General features: G+C 38.1%; 1 protein-coding gene across 1 annotated transcript in view; it reads left to right on the top strand.

Moving 5' to 3' along the window:
* Positions 1 to 9,270: 9,270 nt before the first annotated feature.
* The window catches only part of LOC139716929 (insulin gene enhancer protein ISL-1-like), a 72,218-nt gene continuing 68,005 nt past the window's right edge, over positions 9,271 to 13,483 (top strand). Inside the window, exons 1-2 of the mRNA XM_071628454.1 lie at positions 9,271 to 9,354; positions 10,261 to 10,456. Coding sequence (XP_071484555.1) covers positions 9,333 to 9,354; positions 10,261 to 10,456 — 218 coding nt within the window. The 5' untranslated portion in view covers positions 9,271 to 9,332. The remainder of the gene's footprint in view (positions 9,355 to 10,260; positions 10,457 to 13,483) is intronic.

Raw genomic sequence — 13,483 nt, 5'->3', positions numbered from 1 at the left:
GTGAGACCTGCTTTACGGCAGGACCTGGTCCTATCCCCACCTTGCATTATTGGGCAAAAAAGAAAGAAAAAAAAAGAGAAGAAATATGTATTCACCAATACACATTTATGTTTTTAATAGATATTAACATATTATATATATCTTCATCTGTATGAAAATATCTAGTTAGTTGTTCATCGTCATATCTACACAGGGTTATACACATATTTTGCTCTTTTTTTATCCACTATTACCAATTCTTCAACCACTGCAAACCCTTCGTTCTTTTCGCTTCACCTATAGTGTAGGTGTATTGTTCTCCTGTGTAATTTTCATCTCGTATGTTTTTCAGCATTAATTCAAATATCGCGAAATTCAAAGTTCAGACACATGACGTGTGAAAAGTGGAGGAGGGTGAGCCAGGGGTTTGTGCTTCGCCGAGGCAACCAACAGCTCTCAGTCCGAGCCTCGGTGTGAAATGAGTGATGAACGTGGTTACAGTGACAGTGTTACACAGAGCAACCTCAAACAAATGAAATAAACAGAATAAACAGAAATTCCAGCAAAATCAGAACATGAAAGCATAGAATATAACTTATGAATTCTTGAAGTGTCTCACGTTTTCATGACGAGTGAAATTGGTCCCAAAGCACATAGCGAGAAATGAAATGAGATGAATCATGACTCCCTCACTGTGTTTTACAAAATGAAAATAGCAACCATATTATCATTATCATTATTACTATTGTTATTTCTATCATGACATTTATTATTATCATCATTTATTTATGTATTTATTTAATTATTTATTTGGCATTTCAACATAAAATACAAACAGAAATTCACATTACATGACACAAAGATTGTGGTGATTCTAGTGCATACCGCTGGTTGCCAGGGGAAGAAAAAGCGAACTTAATCACTTAATCACACAAAAACAATATGCACTTCAAACACAAATGGAAATGCAAATGCAACTATAAGATTGATCTGTTTCAGGTCACAACTTTTCAACCAAAATGATGCTTAAGATACGATTTAAATTCTCTATTCCAGCATAAAGGCACCTGTCATTCATCACAATCACCTTGCTTCCCTAAATCCAAACATCCATCCCATCCCAACACATACGTCGCACCTCCCACCTTTCCCTAGCAACCATCCACGAATTTTACTATTTTGTTTTCATAATTTAACGATTTAACGATTGCCAGAATGACAACGGCTCATCCGCTTGCAGCATGTGGCTTATCCGACCCCCAAACCTGCATCAAAGAAGAATTTGCTATATCCATGACTATTTTATTTTCTGTTGTATTTTCCTTCTTCTCTATGTTTCGGTCGTTTGCTGTACTCTTGCTCCTTACTGGTTTAATCTTTACGCTCGATTTTAACTGGGACCTACACTCGACAAGCTTTCTTCTAAGGAGGTTCCATCATATTTCTTTAGCATTCATTCTCAGATTCCAACTTTCATAGATCAACCTCTATGTTCTATGATTATGTTTGCAATATTCTATAATGTCTCTTAGCTGGATATCATGTATTATTTAATTTTGTTATATTTGATGTACTTTTTCATCGAGGAATATGAAAATAAATTGAATTGAAAATTGAAATTGATATCAAATTACTAAACAGTTATCCCGAATGTATTTATTTATACAACAAATACTATAAAAGAATTCATAGAAACAAAGAGTAAACAACAAAGATATCACATTACAAACAACCTGTACAACATAATTCATTCTTACTGTACCCTCCCTATAAAATTCCTTTTACTTTTTAGTCGTCTTTACTCTTCAAGTGAATATGTAAAAATCTAAATCTCAACAGTAAAAACTATATCTACATTGCTAAAATCAACTTCTTCTTAAAATATTCCACTTTTGATAAATATTTCTCCTAATTTCCCCTCGCCTCTCCTAATTTTCTTTCTTTCTTTCTTTTTCCACATACTCCTATACAATTTCATTTATTCTATCAAACAATGGCAATGCCTTGATTTCTAAACTTAAATGTTACATATTTTACAGTGTAATGTTACATTCCAACAATATCTCTAATCCATATTTCTTATTTCTATTACATCATAACATACCAAAACAAACTACACACACTTTCTATATATCTTTAAAGTTATCACAATACGAAAATGAATGTAGATAATTATGTCTCTATATTATTCTGACAAGCAAAATATAGATATTTCCAAAAAAAAAAAGCCACCCAAATACTAGAAGTTGTATTTTGGTGTAAATGACACTGTGCAATAATTTGACTTGAAATTGTCAGTGTTTATTTAGGAGAGTTGTACATCTCCACGTTATGGATCTTATGTATATTTTTCTAATTTCTTCATCACTATAACTAAAATTGCTTTGACCGTATTTCATCGGCAAATTACAGGAGTTTCGCAGATCATTAACCAAAAATGGGTACACATTTTTGGAATGAATATCTCTTAGATCAACTTTTTTTTGTGTCAAAAGCTGCCATATCCACATTGTGATAACGTTCTCTCTTTCAAAATCATCTGATATTACATTTAAGACATTCATAAATCAATAATAGATCTATACTAGTCATACCGAGGTTTACAAAATATTCTATGCAGACTTAACTGTTTACACGACCATTGCCCATCCCCCCCCCAAAAAAAAAAACACCAACTCTACAAACTAAATTTCTTTTTGTTATAAACTGCTGTGAACAATCACTCCAATCATTCAAACATAATATTCCTGTTGTAAGACAGAATAGGACTTATAAATTCCCCCTCTACATTTCTACTTTCTGTAATATCTTCCAATACTTGCAGAATTTACAAATAAAATGGTAAAATATCAAATTTCATTTTAGAACTTTCAAAATCGCACCAAAAAACCCCAAAATGACATACACACAAAGAATGAAAACACAAAATACACTTACCTATTCTTCTAATAATCACAGCCCTGTACAACTGATATTGCTATTTCTCACTCCACGCCCCCCCCCCCCCGTCAATCCCTCCGCCCCCCCCCCCCACTCCCCTTCTCTACCCCATGACCTCCCCTTCTCTCTTATCCTTCTTCTGCTACCCAGAAAGTTTGATATACCTGTAAGTTAAGCCCGGTTAATCTCTGTGGACTGTTCTCTTCATCTAATTAACGATCACGCCAGTTAGCATTTAATCACATAATCACGCATTGTGTGGGGCAGAACCTGTAATCGATGTAAGTGAAAAGCAAATGAAGGTCTTCTGTATAACTGTGACCACTTCCCGTTCAATATTGGATTACGCTTATTAATCCGCTACCCAAGGATTAATGTACTTGAACATTCCTCGCCTGGTGACGTGGATATTGGTCGTTCATACAGATAGAAGGGGGGAAATATACCTCTTTGATTAACCCTTTCTCTGCCAATGGTTCAAATGTGCATAAATTTTCACATACATTCCTACGAACAGGAAATGAATGTGGCGCACAGAGGGTTACAATATTATACAGCGTCTGTGTTTGTGAAGCTCGAATACATCAAGGCAAAAATCACTTTTGGACAGATTTTTACTCCTCAAACGTGAATGACGTGCACCGTCCGTTCTCGTGCTCGCAGAATACAAAACGAGCAAGTTATGTCCGCCTCTATTTCTATGATGTGTTTTTTAAAGAAAACTAAAAAATAAACGAAGTTTATCCCAATGGGCAACATCCCTTGTCTGTGCAAGAGCAAGTTCCTTCGAACTGGGTTCGGGCTACTTCAAATTTTTATGTGACACCAGCCAAGGAGACGCTTAGCTACATAAAATGGATACTTCAATTTTGTGGTGTCGTTTAGGTGCCAAAGCAAGGTGTTCAATGCTCATTCAAATTAATAAATATTCTTTATTGTTTGATTTTTCTAAAAATTTCAAGAATTTGTGTATATATGTCATTATTGTAATTCATAACTTTTTTATCAATGATTGTGACTGGTTTCTCCTTAAACATTCCGTACACCTGCTGCTTTTTATGGCATGAAAACGAAAATTAGTTTTAGTGATTACAACATCAACTTAACCATAAAGCTTTGGCTCAGCTTATGAAAGGATAATCAGTGCAGTGAGGAGTAAGGGAAGGAAAGGTTCCGTCTCAGTGTGTATTATTTTGAAGATAAAACAAAACACTTTCACAAAGTCTTAATTTCAGCAACGGAAAGGAGAAATTGAAACGAAATCGTCAAAAAAATTCCTGCAGGCTGCAAACGCGAATCAAAAGAAATTATCATCTTTTCTGACAAATGAGAATGATGCTTCGGTATTCAGGGTTTAGAAAAGAAATATGATATTATTAACTGTTGGAAATAGACACGACCCAGCTTTGTATTATCCACCCGTCCATTTCGGTTTCAATATCTAAGATACAAGTATCTTTCGTATCGATATGTTTGACAGATTGACGTGATCTGTCCTTTTGTGTGTGTGTGTGTGTGTGTGTGTGTGTGTGTGTGTGTGTGTGTGACCTTTGTCGCTGTCTATCCTAAATCTGACGCTCTTGAATCATTGATCTTAATGAAAGAATGAAGAAAAATGAACAAGAAGTCAGAAGGAAAATAGGAGAAAAATAGTGACGAAAAAAAAGTCTGAGAAGAAGTATGATAAGGAGGAGGAGCAGAGGAGAAGAAGAAGAGGAAGAAGAACAAATTACAGTGAAAGAACAAGAATGAAAGAACAACAAGAAGATGCGAGGAACAGACAGAAGAAGCGGGAAATGAGAACAGGAAGGACATGACTGCAGTAATGTGATGAAGACGACGATGATGATGACGACGATGACGAACAGTGATCAAACAAGGTACGCAACGATTTAACTTTCCATTCTAGAGGAATAGACGGTTTTCAAAACCCAAATCTGCAATGGCGTGGATCGATATCTAGTGGCCTAATTCCATCAAACGCGAACCCCTCGGTAGTCAATGGCTGTTTTGAATCTATAACAAAACTCCTAATTACACAAAAAGTGAGGGGGAGTGGTCTTTATAGAGAGGGAGCGTTATAATCGTCTTGAGGGTAATGACTGTCTTTTCACATCTTTGTCGCGCTGCCCCGCCTGCCAAATACCCTCAAATCCATACCCATTGTTGTCGTCCCCCAAAACTGGCCTACCTTTATCCCTGCTTTACCCCCCTTCTCTTGTTGGCCCTTGTTATTTAAACTGTACAGCGTTGATTACCGGCTCGCTCTGTAAACCAAGTTCATAGTCTTCTTTCAGCGTGCTTCATCAGGCGAGAAACGAGGGAACAAAGCTCGATAATAGACTTTCCCCCGCTTAGTAAGTCCAAATTGTAACTGTTATTTTTCACGGAGGCGAGAGGACCTATTGAGCGCAGGTTCCGCGGAAAATGTTTGGCGCTGCGTAAATAATACGGGGCGAGTTTTGGCGGATTAAGCGGTAGTAGTAGACCGCGCCAGTCCTGCTTTGTAAGCAAGGTTTTTGTCAAGCTTTTCTTTAGTTGGGAAGGGGGGAGGGGAACACGGAGATGTAAGTCAAAGGTTGTTTTGGTATTTCAATGCTTCTATGCGCGAAACTGGAATGGAATGGATTGGCTACCGTGGAGCAAAGTTTTGCATTCCATAGGCCTCTTTCTTTCCTCATGAAACTGGAGGTAGATAACTACATGTATTATTCATTCTCTCTCTCTCTCTCTCTCTCTCTCTCTCTCCATTTATATGTATAGGCAAAATCCTTCTATGTATTTATGTATGAATGCACACACATATTGTATATGTGTGTGTTATCATATATTATCTGATTATATATACAATATGCATATCGACATACATATATAAACAATATTGATATGATAATTCAAAACTACAACTATACCACCAGGTCAGGATAATCACACTCTCGTATAATTTTACCGTTGTAAGGTATACTCTGAAAATTTGTGAATACGCATTTTCAATTTCGATTTCGATTTCAAATCCCCATAAAGTTTGCAAATAGTAGGGAAGGTTGTTTATTTTGATGAGGGACTTTTTTTTCAGTCAGTGGCGATGGTGAGAATTTAAACATTCATCTACTAAAAAATTAGAAAAAAGTTGAGACAGCTTGACGTACAAAGAACAGGCGTAGATTACGTTATATGTTGATGATGAAATAAAACAGCATTCGAGCATCTTCTCTTGCCTATATAGTTGACTCTAAAACAATGTGCTGTAAAACATATAAACTCCGGTCATGGAGCGTGTTGACAGTTACATTTTTATTTGAACTGCTTGATTTTGTAAATAGAGTACAGTGAGTATACGAAATACCCAATCGAGATATACATGTTAGCATTTTTTATATTATGGTAAATGAAACTAACTGTTTCAAGATTAACATAATGATTATAATTCCTTCTGTGAAACCAGTCATTTAAAGGAGCACCTAGAAATTGGCCAATCTAAAACTTTATATTTCATTTAGAATAACATGGAGAAACACACATAATACACACACACACACACACAAACTCATGCATATTTTGAACATCGATTTTACCTTTAAGATCAACCGCTGGAGCATTCTTTAGCTGACGATTGTGGGCGCTCTTTATACAACCCCCGCGTCAATCCCGAGCGTGCAGAGAGACCACTGATAAACTCTATACTCCTGACACCGCCCTAACGATCCGGTGCGTTGGCCATCGACGATATACATGCATTGAGTCACCCAACGCGGAGAAGTTACACAGTGGAAATTAGAATAGTTTGTCATTTGGCTGACACAAGCGAATAGACAGCTTTCACCCACTCTCTCCCTCACTCTTTCTCTCTCTTTCTCAATCAAATCAGCCTTTTGCTGGATCAAGCCAAAAGTTAAGACAAAAATCATGTGTTCTTTGCCATTGTTTTCATTTTACTAATGTACTTAGATCTCTATATACTACCTAATACCTTGTATCAGCGCTAAAATGTACATAACACTATTTAATTCTAAAAACAAACATAGTTTTAAATTGTATGTCATTCATCTTATTTTTCTCACGACTATGACATAGAAAATAAATAGAGAGATAGTCGTCTTTTTTTTGCTGTCATTATGTGTTTAATGTATTGCTTATACTACTCAATTGTCAGTCAATTTCTTATAGCTATGATTTGATACTAAATTAAACACGTGTACCCTGTTCGAGTTGAAACCTTCTATTTCCAGATAACAGTCATGAATATTGGTTCATGGTGTCCATTTTGTGTTCCTCATTTTCAGCAAAATAAAAAAGCAAAGTCCTCCTCACTATTCTGTCTCAGAAGGAGATGTCATGCTATTATTAATTAATGATAAATTTCATATCTCTGTAACTATTCAAAAAGTTGGTATCGGGTAGATACATGAAGAGAGAGAGAGAGAGGGGAGAGAGGAGAACCACCCATATAGCTGGTATACGACTTTGAAAAGAAGACCGTGCAGTTCAAAAGCAATAAATCCAAAAGGAGAACGACGTTTTGTCCCACTGAATGACGAAGGCTCATAAATTGGGGGATTTGATTTAACGAAAAAAGAAACAAGAAGAGTATACAATGCTGTCCAGCGCCTCGTATAACAAACGCGTCCTTGCGATATCTTTTATAGTACGGTCACAACTGGGAACCAACAACTAGACATGCTTCGCAGACTTGATTGAAATAGATGAGAAATTTAAAATAAGATTGTGGATCACTTCGAAGACGACGCTTTCTCGTTAGAATGAGATTAGCGGGCATGAGGCCAATTATCGGATCTTATAACGGGCCTACAATCACCCTTCAATAGGGTGTGATTGAGGGGTGTGAATTTGTTTTCTTTCAGAGATAGACTTGTGGTTGGAGCGATGTGCCTGTGTCATACCGTTGAGAAAGAGACGGACTGGTAACCTCTTGGTCTCAAATTCTTACCCTAATCAATAAAACCTCGTAAACTACAAATAAACACAAACTTCTCCATCTATCTGGACCTGTTTTCTTCGTGATGTAATTACATTGTTCTCTTGCTTTTGGTTAGATTGTGTATTGTGAAGTATTTAGATTGTGCGTCTTGAATAAAGTGAACCGTCTGCTTTTCTGTTCATTCCCATTTTGTGCTCGATTATGAATAATCCGCTCTGCAAGCTCATCATTTGGAATTGAGTATTTTACTATCATGTAACCGTTTATGAGGGATGACAAGGTTGTAGTATTTTGAACAGGGCATATTTTCAAATAATTGAATTCTAAAAAGACCAACCTGGACAGCGTGAGGACCTCACTTTCGGATCTGAGAACAAGGTTTTTCTTCGAAAAATTTTCCATGAAAACGAGCTGTGTGGATTGGGTGCCTCTGGGCAGTGGATAACTTAAAAGCGAGATCCACGAACGACATACACATCAAGGGACGAAGAAGCTACCAACGAGAAACCATCGCCAGGTCACGTGCCGGAGAAATCGTCCAATAAGGACGCGAAATCGCGCAGGGGTTTTTTCTTTCACTGTCAGTTTGCCAGTCAATTTTCTTCCCCTTCTGCGCCGTAGGTGTGTGGGTGAGCTTTCACTGGGCGCGCGCGACGTACGAGAGATGTAGCATACTGCCAGTGAGTATAGACCGACCCCCCTCCTCGCTTCCATCCGCCTTCCAACAGCGCTCCGGATTGTCCAGCGCTGCTCTCTACATAGCGTCGTGGCCGTATTGATGCGGAATGTGTGTATATTGTCTGGCCCGATGAGCTTGTTGTGTATGTGTTTTGCGGCGGAAAAGCAAGAAAACGTCGAGGCCCGTGCTCGCCTGCTGTCACTTTCGAGGGGGCTGCTTGAGGGTTGAGTAGGCCGACAGATGCCGGTCGGGCAGGGTACACAAAACCACCTGAGTCTCGCGTTGGAGAAGCGGCAGTTATCTTGCTTGCCACACACTCCACTCTCACACCATCTCACTCCTCCTCCTTTGCACCACCACTCCTCATGAGTCTGTCCTCCCTCTGGATCTAACGAAAGTGGTGGATAGCATCTCCCGACTACCAGCAATTTGTGGGCTGGTATCAGAGTGGTACCACTTCACTTCACTTCACGGAAACCATCCCTCCACTCTTAAGGGAAAGGGGATAGAACAAGAGTCCATGTCGATCACTTCTTCCCGATGATTATCTCATCGTAACTTCTTCTCTATATCGAAGTTAGTCAAGTTGCTCACTGGACGACTGGACATCTAGCGGACCACTCCCTAGAGTTCTTGACTGGTCGGAGGAGACAGGGGTAATATTTTGCCCCCAGTCGGTGCTGGTATCTCGTCGCTCTGCCCCTCCCCCTCCGTTCTGTTTGGAATCAGGAGCCAAATCACGTTTTGTGTTCGTGGATCTAAGGAGATATTTATTTTTCATTCCAAGCCGCTAAGATGATGGAAGAAATCACCAAACGTAAGTTATATCACCCACTTTTGATGTCATACTCACACTTCATTCTGAACATAAATCTTTTAGATAGATATGAATCAGTACTGTATTCGTGATACCTTGACCACTATGTTGCACAATATTATTAAGCAATTACACCAGTCTCTTACTTATATGTTTAATGTTCATAGTGTACACTTACGTGAAATTGAGAAACTTTCATAAACTTATCGCTCCCTAAGTTTACAACAAATAACGTAATGAATAACGAAGCGCCTCATCATTTCAACAATTGTCTCAATTTTCAGAGTTATTTTAGTAAATCTCTTTTTTTTTTTGGAAAGAGGATTGACTTTTTGAGTGAGTATTTTTTGAAGGTAATGATACCTAATTTTCTTGCATTACTGTTCGATACCTAAAGCCTTGTACCAGAAGTTTATAATATGGTTGATTGCTTTTCCTTCAAGACTTGTGACGAACAATGATAAAAAGAATACTAGAGCTTTGAATTACTGAGGTAGTAATCATTGTATAAGTTGTTGTGACTGTGTCAGTGACCTAGTCATTGTTAATGTTGGTGGTGAGCAGTCGAAAAAAAAAACAATCTTTGAAGAAAAGCTGCCCACATTTCATATTTCTCACAAAAGAAATAACACTATTACGCAACTATTTGTAAACAGCATACAAACGATATTGTAAGTGTTTTGTGTGACCACACAGCTAAATTGGTTTATCCTGTAAAGTGGAATACCATTACGAATATGCGTCATATATAATCATGGACATCGCGCTCATGTAGCATAAAAGACGTCCGTGAAAATATACCATGTCTTAGCACTAAAAGCCTAGGTATATACCATAATATCGTGGCATGCGTCAAAAAGGTTTGTTAATTAACACACACGTCTACGTCTAAAATATCGCTGACAGTTACGTGTAAGCGGCGAGCCTCCCTGTGCGTCGGCTGCGGTGGGAGCATACAGGATCAGTACATCCTGCGGGTGGCGCCCGACCTCGAGTGGCACGCCGCCTGCCTAAAGTGCGCCGACTGTGGCACGTACCTGGACGAGACGTGTACGTGCTTCGTGCGGGACGGAAAGCCGTACTGTAAACGCGATTATCTCAGGTGAGTACTGCTGGTATTCTCGTCTCTACCCACTTGCCCTCCACGACAAGATATTGAGTTTCATTGAGAAATTCCCTTCCATTCCCTCACCCTTCCCCACTAAACAGATTAAAAACAATGTAGATCTAGAGTTATTTCATTTTAGAACATCGAGAGCACGCTTCATATAAAACAAGTGTTGTAATGCAAAAATCAGACAAACTTCGTTCTCGTTACGAAGTTTTTCAACGTTACTCCTTCCTCCGCATATGGCCTGTCCAGTCATTTACATTTGAATAGCAGACGTCCCCACCGATCTCAATGAGTTTTGCGTCCATGCACTATCTGTGGTCACACTTGGGATGTATACCACTTGCACAGAAATGACTGAGATAATTACGTACTACTCAAATGACTACTGCATGTGTGTAATGTTGTGGAGTTTTGGTTACGATCCGAGAAACCGAGCCTTGGAAACACACTTCACAATCTCGCTAAAGTTGTACAGCAGATAATTGGTAATGAATGATGATTATATCCAATCGTTCCTTTTACATCCATAATGGATGATACATTTGGATCGTGATTAATCATTTTCTCATTGACCTTACGATGAGCGTTCAATTTAGACTCTTTCGCCTATCACTGCCTGAGATAACATAACTATGGAAAATATTATAATTTAGCCTTTTGGGCTACTATTTTGCTTTTTTTTTCGATAAACTATTAGCAATCAATCTGTCTATCAATCAATCAAACAAACGATCAATCCGTCAACCGCAGTTAACACGTACTCTCAGTTGTCTGCTATAGAAGGGGTATTTGATTCCAAAATATCTTTTACATCAAACCTTAATCAAGCTTTCTGAGACACAATGAAAAGCTCGTCAAAACTAAAAGGGACGATGATACCTTACTCTACTCTATGCGAATTAAGTTTTAAACTTTGAAAGATATTAGGAACCAGCCTTGAAAAAAAAAACCACGTCCAATCTTGAGTCCACTTCCTCAAAATGCGATGGTTTTGGCCACCCTCTCCTCCACTATACCAAATAACTTCTACCAGTGTCTACTGAATAAAGTGTCTCATTCCGCGAAATGTATCATCAATCTGCGTTGAGTTCTTCTAAGTATAAAGTATTCATGATAGTGACATGTCCGCTTGGATACCAAGGATGGTATTTTATTACTTCAGATATCAATATAAGATCTTATATCGATGAGGTAAAGTGGGTGAAATATTCTGATCTTACAGTTTTGATTTTGACTGTCATCTAGGGTTTAGCTGTGGAAGCAAGATCAGAAAGCAAACTTTATTGAATGTCAGCTGGCGAATTCGTTGCCAAGTGAGAGGTCTATAATCTTAGTAAGATTTTGATTTCTTTTTATTTTAGTTTTGATTACTTCCCCGATAACCGCCACCCATAGCAGACCGTTGTTCGATGATTCTTGTTACCATACATATATTTCTTTCTTTAATTATCAAGAGATTTGCTCGTGCAAAGAAATTACTCGACCAAACTATATACCTTTTCTTCTGTTGAAAAGAGTGACATGATTGAAGTCCTTGTGTGCTGAGAGGTTTCAACAAACATATATAGCATATCACTCAATTTGTAACCCGTACAACATCTGCTAATCGATTTATGTTCACGATGTGATTTTGTTTTCGCACGAGGAAATTAGCATTTTAATCTTGGTGCGAATAGCAGGTGATTAGGCACTCCATACACGAGACCTACTTCCATGTATTGGGGACTTTAGCGGCTACTATGGCAACAGTGTAGAAATCCTTGAAGCTGATTGGTTGTTGCCATGTGGACTGATCTTATTGCAAGTTACGGCTTTCATGCATCAGGCAAATTATAATGGAATAAATCATGGAATATTCAAAATTGTATTACTTCATTTTCATGTACTAAGCCGTCGCATTCGACATTAACGACCACAAATTCATAGAATTCATAATTACGGATAGTAGCGGAGGCTGGGAATGCTTAAAATAAAACAATCTTTTTAATTCACCATCTTCGCGTCCAAACGCGAGAGGTAGAGTCTATTACATCCATGGATAACGTTTCCTAAAGCCATCAAATTACATAAATGAAATACGTCGTTGGCATACACCATACAAAAATGATTTTCTTGACGAACTGTCCCGTTACAGATTATAGAGGGAAATCGCTCGTAAACGCAGGGTAATGATTGCAGGTTGTTTGTGTATCGATTACGACTATCTCCATATATAGTGTGGCACCTACTCAAGACGACTGGTGTAATTTCGAGAGGGCGAAATCACCAGTATGTGTGAGGTATATGTTTACTCTGAAAGCGGGTCAATTGTTTTATTTCGAGCACTCGACGATCCACAATCCACCTACGAAATGTGACAGGCTATATGGACAATCAATCATAGATACTAGCATGTCTCTTCAACGATTATTATCTCGCTTGGAAAGGGATAGAAAAAAGTTGAAAAGTGAATGCTATGGGTTGACATTTACGTTGTTTTCCCCTGTTCCTTTAGCCATTTGATTTCGATTGAATTTAAATACATTTTAAGAGAATGAATTCGTATAAATATTTTAACGTTGTTTCGCGGTAATTCAAAAATGACAATGTCATCTTGCATCACATAGGAATTAAAAGAGCTAAACTCTGGATGACGTGGATTTTTATTTTTATCAGGTTATTCAATCCATCATCATTGCTTTCAGTTTATTATATATAGGAAGTAAATTTTTTTATTTGGACGACACTCTAAAGGGTTATGCAATAAAACACTGCCGGAAAGAAAAAGCTGTGTGTAGTCAAGACTTTTCTATCTACTGGAGAAACTATACGGATGATTATGCTTCATTATTAGCGAACGTTTTTAAATGCTAGGCTAACGAAAACACACAATGGCTAAGTATGTGGTGCAGGTATGTCCCTCAATACGTTCTCAAACATAGTTATCCCTCCCCACCCCTCCCCAGTCAGATAATTTGACGCTTCTTGTTTAGCATTGACATTGGGCAAGAAGGGGGAGGGGCTCCCATTATAGAA

Source organism: Diadema antillarum, unplaced genomic scaffold, assembly GCF_040938485.1.
Source record: "Diadema antillarum isolate AM-2024a unplaced genomic scaffold, OU_Dant_1.0 scf00000071, whole genome shotgun sequence".
Classification (NCBI taxonomy): domain Eukaryota; kingdom Metazoa; phylum Echinodermata; class Echinoidea; order Diadematoida; family Diadematidae; genus Diadema; species Diadema antillarum.
The sequence above is the reverse complement of the archived record's forward strand: the minus strand, read 5'-3'. Positions and strand labels throughout refer to the sequence as shown.